Raw genomic sequence first — 12,406 nt, 5'->3', positions numbered from 1 at the left:
TATGGTCTGTGTGAGATCGCTGTCTTACATTCAGTGTAAGCTATGTATGGTCAGGTCACAGCTTCTCTCTTACAGCAGGTGTAGGTTTAATGTCGGTGAAAGACTCCTCTTACTGTCAGGGAAGGCTTATACATCACTTCGAAGTTCCTCCCTTTCTGTGAATGTATGTTTACATGTGTATACCAGTCTACTCTGTTTTGCGTGGTGTATAGCTATATGGCCAGAGGGAGGCAACTTTCTTGCACTCACTGCATGTTTATATGCACTGTGCGTGTACAGTCAATGCATAGCTCCTTTCTAGCAGCCAGTGTGAATCTGCATTCTTGCTGCCAGTGTAGATGTATATGGTCAATGCAAAGCTCTGCTTTTTTTCAAAGCATGTTTATATGTTCAGTGTAAGCTGCTCACGTGCTGTATGTTTAGATGGTAAGTGTGAGGCTCCTCACTTGCCGCATGTTTATAGGGTCAGTGTCCAGCTCCTCACTTGCGCATGTTTATAGGGTCAGTATCCGGCTCCTCACTTGCTGTATGTTTATGTGGTCAGTGTGAGGCTTCTCACTTGCTGTATGACAGTTTATATGGTCAGAGTGTGGCTCATCACTTGTTGTATGGTTATAGGGCCAGTGTTGGGCTCCTCACTTGCTGTATGTTTATATGGTTAGTGTGAGGCTCCTCACTTGCTGTTGTGTGTAGTTCTAATGTCCAGTCTAGTGACAGCACTCCTTTTGACAGTGCATGTTTATATGGCCAGTGTGAGGCGACGCTCTTGCTATCAATGTATGTTTATATTACCAATGTGAGCTGTTTGTCAGTGCATGCTTATATAAACATAAAGGAGACTTGTGCTAATCATGTGGTCAGCACAAGGCTCCTTTATTGCAACCTGTGTAGATTTATATGGTCAGTGTGATGCTTCTCTCACGCAGTCGTTGTATACTTGTATGGTCAGTGTGAGGGAGCGCTGTCAGTGTACATGTATCCGTTCAGAGTGAGGCTCCTTTCCTGCTGTCAGTGCGTACTTACATGGTCAGTGCAAAGTTATTTTCTTTTAATTGCAATAACTTTAAAGGAGTGATCTACTCTAGTGCAATGGGGAGTAGGGCAGGCAGCACAGCACAGTACTTAGCACACTAGTATTCATCAGTAGGAGCAAGTTTCGTGTAAAGCTGCTTGTCTGAGGTAGTTTACGCAGTGTCAACCATGGGGATGGAGAGTTGTAGAGCATCATTCCTAAGAGGTAATATACAGAGGCCTGGCAGATAATATAGTCAGGCAATGTATAAGGGCAGGAGGGGAATTACATTGCAAAGCAAGGGCGCATAAAGGACACTAGGAAGCTATTTTAATGTGGCCAGGGGTGGTAGGAAGAGGTGAGTTTTAACTCCATTCCAAATTTGATGAAAATCAGGGTGGAATAGTCCATGTCTCTGGTAGCTTACGTCAGTGTCTGGCTGCAGTCGAATCAGGAAAGAAAGATTGAATTAGGGCTCTGAAGCACTACCATGGAGGAAGACTAACTGTGTCTTGGTGCTGATTAGTTTGGGATAGACGGTGGACAGGTTGAATATCTGTGACAAACGAAAAGGAGATAGAGTTGTAAACTGTAAGCATATGAACAGAAGGAGATGTCATGGATGGAAAGCAGAATTCCTAGGAGCCTAATGTTGAAGGCATTGATCCCTGAGAAATACCATATTTCTCAGGAAGAGGCAGGAGTGAGATGGGAACCAAAGGTCGCATTAGTGCAATTTATAGTTACTGAGCGAGTGGGCATGATGTTTTCGACTGATGTGAAGATCTGCAATATATAACTCATGATGGTGTGGACAGCCTCTAGCAGGGAGCATGATTCTGAAGATAAAGTGGCTGGTAAGAAGAAAGCGCATGTAGAAGGTGCTCAACCTGAACATTTATGGATAATCCAGGAGTGGAATCTGTGGGCTCTAGTTGGCCTTTGTGTGGTGGTCTGTATGATGGAATGAGTAGCATAATATGATAAACTGACTGATAAAGGAAGGAGGGAGGGACATCAGCGACAACCATGTCCAGTATATTGCAAATGATGTATTTGGGTTGTGTTGTATGCAGATGAATTTTAAGTAGGTTGTAAATACTGTGAACACTTCCTTCCTTCTCTTGGTAAGGTACTCTCCTGAGCTACTAAGCCACTTAGGAAGATGATGATGATAATGGCATGCGAACAGTTTTGGATGACATGATGCTCTCAGTGCATGTTGATTTGAACAACGAACTCCTAGTTCTGCAGTATTTTTATTTTATTTTAGGACTGGGCCCTCTTCCTAGTTGTTTGGGTGTGTGCTATAAGTACAAAACAGAACTGCTGTTTTTGAGTATGTTTATATCGCTTAAGTGCTCTTGTGCTTCATGTTTTTACTGCTAAGGCAAGTCTCACTTCACCAGGTTCAAGGAAGAGGTTCCTAAATAACACATTTTAAACCTTTGAACAGCTAGGTGTCATGCTGTGTGTTCTCAAAGAGCCATTCGATTGCTCCACGTATTCTTGGACACCGCTCAATCACAGCATTGCCACCCTAAAGGTTGCACCCAGAAGGTCCACAGCACTAACGGAGAACACCTGGCCCATTCCCCGTGAATGGGGCAGGTCCCACACCAGAGCTTCTGTGCACCACCCCAGCATATTTGTACTTACGGATGGCATGAGAAACAGGTCCCAAATATGGAAAGGGTCTTTAAAAGACCTTCGAAGCGCCAGAACTGTACCGTTCTCAACCAACTGCCATTTAAAATGTGGAAATAGACAGACGAACACACTATCTAAAAATGAGGGGGAAATGAAGACATCACAGGCCATGTTATTATGCACAAGGGATAAAGGGCAAGGCAAACTCCATGAAATATGCAGCTATGGCAAGCACAATAACTCTCCTAAAAGGGCAATGTATAGAGAGCACGAAACAACCACCAAGCAAAGGCAATGCTGAGGTTATTAAGCCGATGTTATATTTTATCCCCCGTTTAAATCTGTCGTAATGTTATTTGGTAGAACTAAAGCTCAAAGCAACACTGCCTGTATGAGGAGTCCAGAACTCGTAGTTCTTGCTTCCCTTTCTTTAAAACTACTTTGAAAAGCTTTCAACACAAGCAGGGCCATCAAAAAAGGTTCTGTAATATATGCTACAGCACTAATATTCTCTCCCCGTGCATCACCAACGGTCATTGCCAAGTTTTCGTAATTTCTTTTCTGCCATGTATCATTGAAGGCTAGCATATGCTTGAAGAAGAAATAGCTAGGTGGGTTTTGTGAAATGGGGAGAGTTTGAACTAAGAGTATAAGCACCACCATGAAGGTTATTTTTCCTTACTAAGTCGTTCATAGCATTCCTTCCCACCTACTTGGCAACCAATTGTACATTACTTTTGAGAATAGAAAACAGACTATATCAGATTAGACTTGAAGCAAAGCTTTCGAGCCCAGATATGGATCACTATAGCTCGCTTGCATATTTCAGTAACTGTTATATGGTTCGAGAAGGCCACAGATCCGGTCTAAAATCTGGTGGAATAATAGTGAATCTTCTGAAGAAACAGAACTGCTACGACGCAGGTCCTGGATACATCAAAGTCTTTCCATCTCACTTTCACAGAGTGGGAAGCCTTGTTGCATTTGGCAAGAGTACCAAAGTATTGAAAATATGATAAGACCTCCACTATGAAGTTAGTGCCAAAAAATGTTGCATTCTCAAATGGTTTGTTCATTGAACATGCGAGAACTACATTAAAATACTACTGTTGAATAGAAGCTCTGCTTGGAGGGTGTATATTTGGTTATTTGTCCTCAACAAACAAACAAACTTGTGGAACTCACTAGCAGCCAACATCAGATGCCTACACTCACTTTACAGACAGAATAGCCCTACAGGGCACTGTTGAATACAATACGTGAATATAGAAGTCAAAGATTGTCTTCCCCATTTTTAAGCAAAAAATGTCTCAAGGTGTATTAAGAGAGGCAGCAATAGATATGAGATCAGATTTGCAGAAGCCCACTGGGATTCCTAAATCAGTAGCATATGCCAAAAATGTTCAGATATCATCTTAAGAGTTTCTTAAAGAGTTATGGCGATATGACAAAACTAAGCCCTATTTTCAACCAATGCCAAGTCGAGTCTTTCCTCACTGCAACTAAGACAGACTAGCTCAGGTATGTATATGCAAAATTTCCACAGACTAGACACTGAAGGAAAAGATGGATGGAGAGTAATTTCCATGTGGTGAATCAATAAAGCCAGGACTTGCCTAATTACCAGGACGTTTTAGAGCGCAGGAGAAGGAATGAAAAATTAGGGTCTGGCACGGAGTAAGGAAAAATTACTTTCAGTCTGCCAGCATTTTGAATAAGTTCAGCGTTAGTTATGAGTGTTCCAACTGGATTGTAGCGGTTTCTTTACCGAAAAATGCTCTACCTGTCTTGGGAAGGCATGGTGTGGCAAGAGAAAAGAGTTAGTGCCAACATGAAGGTAAACACCTCTGGTGAAAAATTAACCAAAGCTCGTGGAAGTTTCACTACCAGAATTGTACAGTGGAGTTACATTCTTAGGGTCCACATATATGGCTTTCTTAACATGCTGTGAGCGGATTTCCAACAATTTGTGGTTATTATATTCATACATCCATGAGAGACTGCCACCAATGTCAGTCATTCAAAGATTTCAGAGCTCCAGAAATGGCGAGCAAGCAACTCTAAATCAGCTAGCAGATCCACTGTTTTTGTGTAGTGCCACCAAAACTTTGCAGAGCTGGAGGAACCCCGCTGGCATGTGAGACTCTAAGAGTAGAGAATCATCTTGAAGTTTTTGGACTCCCTGAGATTCTTGAGAGTTAAGTTGATCAGATGACATGATAGAAACGCATAAAAGATATTCCCGACAACTTAAGATGACGATTCTGCCCGGAAGTGGCTTTCATACTGACTGTGCATTTGACTTCGAGCATTCCACGAACCTACTTAAAAAAAAATACCCAGTTGGGAAGCATCTTTTAGGGAATTCTTTTTTGCTCCCAACAGGGATTTTAACTTAGAACATCAGCAACTGTCTTCTGTTGCAAACATATTTGAGGAAATGCCCACCTGCTTAAGATCGACTGAGAAGTCAACTGATTCACATGCCAGCTGTGAGGAACATGGCGCAGCTCATCAGGTTTCTCAACAGATAAAAGGTAACAGGAAATATGTTGTTCTGAATTACCCAATTCCCAGGCTGAACAGCCAGTTGACGCAGGGAATACGATTTTGTCCTGCCCGGATCAGTTTCCCTTACATAAGGACATGAAAGGACACCAGTCCTAGGAAGACCGCTTTCAACTCCAAGACATATGTTGAGCTTCCTTTCCTGGGTCGACCACAACCAGTGTTGTGGGAAGGGAGATCCTTACACATATTGAGAGGAATCTGTCCTCATTGTTATTCGAGGAGTTGAAGGCTGTGGAACGTGCTCTATATTTCAGAACATTGGATTTAAGAGGCCACCAGAAGGGTTAACCCAAAATAACCTCCGAAATGAAGATACCTTCGAATGAGGCTTGTGAAACTAGTATCAATAAAGTAGGCGATGGTACTGGATAGCTCACATTTTTAGATGGATCAAAGGAAGAATGTGGATTCAGGGGGCCATGAATCTCAGAAGCTTTTAGAGTCACAAGAACAATGACTGCGGCCTCAATATGAAATGGAAAATAATTTCAGCACGCCCCCTCCCCTCCTTTGGGAAAGAAAGGCAAAGAGCAGATAAGTCGTGTCAAAAGCCCATATAACTTCAAGACTTTGGCAATGGACTTGTTCTTTTGTTCTTTGGGGACTGTAACTGAGGGGCGTTCAATGCTAATTAGTTCATGGTTATATATTAATTTTGAATCTGGAAACGTTTCTGTTATGATTACCAAGTATTATCATAAACGTCCCTTCAGTAATGGACTGTTGATTTGGTTGTAAAGTTTCATTTTATAGAAGTGAGTGAACTTCCATATGGTAGACTAACAGTTTAGGTACTTCTCAGTTCATATAAATTGGGTGATAATGCTGAACACATTTTATTGTAATTTAAAACAATTGTGACATTGTTCTTAAGATCTGTACTGACAAGAATGTAATATTGGTATAACCACCACAGCAACAAAAGAAAATATTTTATTGAAGATCCTCTCCGCTTTTATAAGTTAGGTTGCCACCAATACTCAAAGGCTCGAATTTTAATAAGGAATCTGTCAATACGTTTGCATACCTGTACCTATATTCAAACAGTACCACAGCTTGGCATAAACTGTAAAGGCATAGTAATGGTTGTACTGTAATTGGGAGAGCACATTAAAAAAAAAAAAGATAAGTAAATGAGGTTACTGTTCTTTAAGCGCTACATATGTAGACAATTCTTTCTTGGAGGAGCCGCTGGTTCATTTTTACTATAACCATTTTAGAGCATTTTTAGTTTCGCTTGATGATAGCGCATGCACTGTCGTCTTGGAGGGGTATTGTTTACTATAAAGGGCTTGGAGACCACCCTTTCCTTACCATTCATTAGCATCATTGTCACTTTTCTCTGCTGCCTACAAATTGGTCAGCTGTGCCTGGATTCAATTCTTTTTCTTTGTGTGGAGCATGAACCAAGAACAGAATATTTTAGCCTAATTATTGTCTGTCCACTGCTTGCATTGAGATTTGGGTACTATTTCTTTCACTGGTGACACTAGGATCCATCTCCTTTATCCTCACCCGGCAGTGTGTAAAGTATTTATGAAGCACACAAGCAGTATTAAAGTGAGAACATAACACAAGAAAAATCACACCCCAATTTCTAAAAATACAGTCTGCTAAATTATATGAGACCAAAACAATAAAAATCTAATCAGTAGGACCGGAGATGTGTAATTTCAAAGATGTAAGGTAAGTATAGCACCTAAATGGATCTTTTGTGGGTAATGCGAAACAGGTAGATAGTCACAAATCCAGGCCAACTGCGATGGCATCCAGCTTGGTCCTACTGAAAAAGTAACCTAAAGCACAGCGCAAAGAGTTCTGTTTGTGGTGGAGGAGGCTGCAAGGAGCAGGAAGAGCGTTGCGGATGGTCATCTCCGCAGCATGAAGAGCAGGCCGGGTGTCGCCGGCAGTCACTTGCTGTAGCAGAAACATCGCAAACCGTAAAGATCCTGTTGGTTGTTGCGGAAGGTTGTTGATGTAGATTTGCGTTGGCGGTCACCGCCGGTTGTCGATGCTGTAGCACGAACTGCAGACTTCATGTTGCCAGTTGTCGCTAGCGGTCACTGTAGCATGAAGATTCAGGTTCACTGGAGCTTTGCGTTGGGAGGCAGCAAGATTTTGGCAAGAACAGGCCTGTTTGTGGTCATGAAGAGCACAAAACATCAGAATTTCTCCTTTTCTTTAAGGATGAGCTCAACTGATGCCACATCAAGGGTCCAGGACCAGAGAGACACCTCTTGGGGATCACACACTCACTCCAGCAAAGGCCAGCGGGACTCGGAGGCTCCTACTAGTCGCTATTGGGACCCCCATGCGCCAGTGTGAATTTAAGCTCACGTGGTAGCAGAACTGAAGTTCCTTGGGAATTAATTTTGATGGTTGCTCCCAACATTTGTCTTATGTCCTGATGATGACCTAATGAATCTATAAAGGAGTCGTCCTTTGGCAAATTAAGAGGAAGCATATACTGCATTTTGTTCCGGTCACTAGACTGATCCATTTTGTACTCTTTTCCCTTTGCCATTGTCTTTGGTCTACAGTGTGATTTGTATTTGTTTTTTCAAAAAATTGTTGTGGGTTCCTTCTTATATGTTTTGTTTTAGTTGTATTGAGTGATTGTGTTGCAGTATTTTCTTTTTTGTGTTCTTTGGTATATATTTTCTCCCTAAACCATTTTAGCTGTTATATTATTTACTGGCCCTAGGTTCTGGGGAATGGGACTACCGCTATTTGATGTAATCAACTTTCTAAAAGTGGCATTTTCAGAATTGTGTCTTAAAATCCGACTTTACTATTAAAAAGAGTTTTAAATTTGAATTCCTAAGACACCAAACACAACTTTTCTACCGGTTCTCAATCAAACATTATCACTTAGTAAATGTAATATGTTAACCCAATTTCATCCTATGGGACAGGTGGGCCTTGCAGTAGTGCAAAACTAATTTAGGAGTTTTTCACTACTAGGACATATAAAACTTAAAAGTACATCGCCAACCTTTTAAGTATAACACACACTGCCCTATGGGCCGTTTAGGGCCAACCCCAGCGGTAACATATATGTATTAAAAAGAAAAGTTTAGGCCTGGCAAATGATTTATTTTGCCAGGTTGACATGGTGATTTAAAACTGCACATGGAGGCTTAAGACATGTTTAAAAGGCTACTTAAGTGGGTGAGTAATAAGTGAGAAGGCCCACTAGTAGCATTTAATTTACAGGCCCTGGGTATCTTTAGTACCACTATACTATTTACTTAATAGTAAATTAAATGTGGCAATTGGATGTAAGCCAATTTTACCATGTTTAAAGGAGAGAGCACATACACTTTGCGCATTTACCACTGCTAACCAGTGCTAAAGTCAACAAAAACAGGTTCAGAAAACAGGGGGGGGCGGAGGCAAAATGTTTGGGGAGGGCCAGGAACAACAGTCTTGCATAGGAGACTTCACTTAAAAAAATATATATTTCCTTGAATTCCAAGCTTTGTCTACTAACAACAGAAGTATGCTTCTTCAGCTAACAAAAGAAGTATGTCATCCTTTCAGCTCATGCTAAATGGGTGCACCCTGAATATAGACCCTGAAATAATGATGGGACGCAGTCTCGAGGACAAAATATTGAGAGAAATAGACCAGTAAGTAAGTCTACATTTTCTACACCTACCCTCCACACAGTACATACACCTTCATGGTACGAAGATGTGGAGTTAGGAATAGTATTTTTACACATCCCTATATGCACTTACATTTCAATATTTTGGCACCGATTTTCTGTAATCGATATTCTTTTACCTCAATATTCTGGGAAGTCGTTAGTAGTACAATCCCAATTTCACCTCTTGCCCTTAATGCTAAGGGCTATACACACAAAGCTTCTTTGCAGTATTCTATAGACTATGTGCCCTCATCATCTAGTCACCAAATTGAAGCATTCTTGAGCTGCAGAATTCGTAGAGTGGACGTCAGACTTGCATTTGAGAGCAGATCTACCACTTAAACAAATATAAATAAAGTTGTCCACCGGGGTAGCCTCACAAGGGGTTTCCCTGTCTACACCAGCGCAAGCAGGGAAACATGTGTTTCCTCTTGCTTGGCTGGAACATTTTTAAAACTCCTGCCAAGCGGGAGCAAACACAACGTCTGCTTCCTGCAGCTGGGAGCTTTAAAAAAGCTCCTGCCTGCTGGGAGTAGACTTTTGATGCTTCCCTCCCCGCGGTGAAGCAGGCAGGGAAACAGATCAAAATATTGCTCCCGCCTGGAGGGAGCAGCATTAGTAGCTACTCCCCCACTCCCCTCCCAAGGGAAAGCAATGCACAAGTTACTTACTTGTGTAACAATATATCTGTAAGAGACGTTAGTTTATGATAGATTCCTTACCTTAGAATATCCCCAGGCGTCAGACTGGACATGGAAAGTTTTCGTCAGCAGTACCCCTGATCGTCGGTAGGCGTCATCGTACGTCTCCACGTATGTCGCTGGCGTCGTAGCCGCCGCGATGACATAGTCGGAGCTACTTAGACGCGCCCATGCACGCTGACGTCAGTTCTGTACACAACTTTTCCGTGCCAGACGCAGAGCCATGCCAGAGACCGACTACTGGTGCAATAGAACTTGGGCCCTGGAAGGGATGACCTGAACCCTAGAGAACAGTTCGCCGAACGGGAAGGATGAGCAGGCGGTAAGGAATCTATCACTAACCAATGTCTCTTACAGATATATCGTTACACAAGTAAGTAACTTGTGCATCTGAAAGAGACACGTTAGTGATAGATTCCTTACCTTAGAATACATACCCAAGCAAGCAAGCAATACCAACCCCGGTGGTGGGTCTGCGAAGTGAAATTACACCAGAAAGTCACTGAGAACTGAACGGCCAAAGAAGCCGTCTCTCCGGACCTGACTGTCAAGGCAATAGTGCTTAGTGAAAGTATGCAACGAGGCCCAAGTGGCCGCCTGACAGATGTCTTGCAGGGGGACACCGCGTCCCAACGCTGTAGTAGCTGCCATCGCCCTGGTAGAATGGGCGCGGAGCCCAACCGGAGGTTCCTTTTTAGCCAGAGAGTAACAGGCTTTAATGCACAAGACAACCCATCAGGAAATAGTTCGCTTGTGCAAAGACCGGCCTTTCTTGGCGCCCACGTAGCCAACAAAGAGCTGGTCATCCACCCGGAACTGTTGTGTGCGCACGTTTTGGGTGCAGACGTTGGAGCCTCTCTTCTTCTCTCAAAGGGTGCAGAGGCGGAAAGAAGGTGGGCAGAGTGACAGTTTGCCCGAGATGAAAGGCAGAGACTACTTTTGGTCGAAAGGATGGGCGAGGTCGAAGCACAACCTTGTCCGGATGAATCGCCAGAAAAGAAGGTTTGCAGGACAGAGCTTGGAGCTCACTCACCCGCCGAGGAGAGGTGATGGCCACCAGGAAGACAGTTTTCAAAGTTAATAACCGCAAAGGACAGTTATGAAGAGGCTCAAAGGGAGCGCACATCAAATATGTGAGAACCAGGTTCAAGTCCCATTAAGGTTTCACAAAAGGAATAGGAGGAAAAAGGGTGAGTAATGACTTTGAGAAATGTATTAACAAGCTGATCAGGCAGCTTAAGAAAGGCTGAACGATCAGAAACGTAGCCCTTGATAGTGCCCAGAGCAGAGCCCTGCTGGGCCAAAGAGAGGAGGAATAAAAGGACCTCAGAAAGAGGGGCAGCTAGAGGTTCTACAGATTTCGCTGTGCACCATGCCACAAATTCTTTCCACCGACAGGCGTATACCGTTTTAGTGGCTGGACGCCTGGCTGCCAGAATCACATTACAGACTTCGGGAGGCAAGTCAAATGGAATCAGCTGTCGCCGCTCAAACTCCACGCAAGGAGGTGGAGGCTGGACAGGTTCGCGTGGAGGACCGTCCCCTATTATTGCGATAGGAGATCCTCCCGAAGAGGCTGTTGGGTCGGGGGATCCACACTCATACTGAGTAGCTCGGGATACCAAACTCTTCGAGCCCAGTCCGGTGCCACAAGAATGACTTTAGCCCGGCACGTCTTATCTTATTCAGCACTCTGGGCAGAAGTGGTATAGGCGGAAAGGCGTACAATAGACAGCAACTCCACTCGTGACAAAAAGCATCTCCGAGCGAGTGCCGCCTTGGAAATTCCAACACGTAGAACTGCTGACATTGCGCGTTCTCTTCGGTGGCAAATAGATCCAACCAAAGTTGTCCCCAGTGCTGAAAGAGACCTTGTGCCACCTCTGAGTGAAGACGCCATTCGTGATCCAGCATGTATCTGCTGCTTAGTTCGTCCGCCCTGTCGTTCAGGGTACCCGCCAGGTGTTGCACCACCAAGGAAATGCCTTGAGGTTCCAGCCACGTCCAGAGAACCTCCTGACATAGGGTCTACGACCCCACCCCACCCTGCTTGTTGCTGTACCACATGGCGGTGGTGTTGTCTGTGAACACCTGCACTACTCTTCCCTTGATAGAGGGAAGGAATGCTTTCAGTGCACGTAGGATCGCCCTGAGCTCCAAAAGCTTGATATGGAGCTTGGACTCCGCCGGAGACCAGAGGCCTCTGATCTCCGCCTCTCCCATGTGGCCGCCCCATCCCAGGAGGGACGCGTCCGTCAATACTGTGTGCTCTGGTTGGGGAATGGAGAGGGACCTACCGTTGACCCAACGCTGGTTCGTGAGCCACCACTGCAAGTCCTGTGCAGTGCCCTCTGAGATCTGGACGTAGTCGGACAGGTTCCCCCGATGCTGTGTCCACTGGAACTTCAGGTCCCACTGCAGAGCCCGCATATGCCATCTGGCATGAAAGATCAGCAAGATGCAGGAGGCCATGAGGCCCAGCAGCCTCAGGGTCTTAATGAGCGAAAACCAGGACCAGGGCTGAAAGATCAGAATCATAGCCCGAATGTCCCGGACTCGCTGTTTGGGAGGATAAACCCAAAACTGCGCCATGTCCAGAATCGCTCCGATGAAGAGGAGCTTCTGGAAGGGAATCAGATGCGACTTTGGCACATTGATGGAAAACCCCAGCAAATGCAGGAGGTCGGCCGTAGTCTGGAGGTGGGAGACGACTGCCTAGGGCGAGTCCGCCTTCACAGCCAGTGGTCGAGATAGGGGAAGACTGAAACCCCTGATCTGCGCAGCTGAGCTGCGACCACCGCCAATCCAACGCTACCAGCC

At 44.3% G+C, this 12,406-nt stretch overlaps 1 protein-coding gene across 3 annotated transcripts in view; it reads right to left on the bottom strand.

Annotated features, from left to right (window-relative positions):
• SLC38A10 (solute carrier family 38 member 10) overlaps window positions 1–12,406 on the bottom strand; it is a 399,402-nt gene that overhangs the window by 276,673 nt on the left and 110,323 nt on the right. Inside the window, exon 6 of one of the 3 annotated variants that reach the window (XM_085617391.1) lies at window positions 2,672–2,796. The exons of the other annotated variants lie outside the window; for them this stretch is intronic. Coding sequence (XP_085473517.1) covers window positions 2,672–2,796 — 125 coding nt within the window. The remainder of the gene's footprint in view (window positions 1–2,671; window positions 2,797–12,406) is intronic. 3 annotated transcript variants of the gene reach the window in all.

Source organism: Triturus cristatus, chromosome 7, assembly GCF_964204655.1.
Source record: "Triturus cristatus chromosome 7, aTriCri1.1, whole genome shotgun sequence".
Lineage (NCBI taxonomy): Eukaryota > Metazoa > Chordata > Amphibia > Caudata > Salamandridae > Triturus > Triturus cristatus.
The sequence above is the reverse complement of the archived record's forward strand: the minus strand, read 5'-3'. Positions and strand labels throughout refer to the sequence as shown.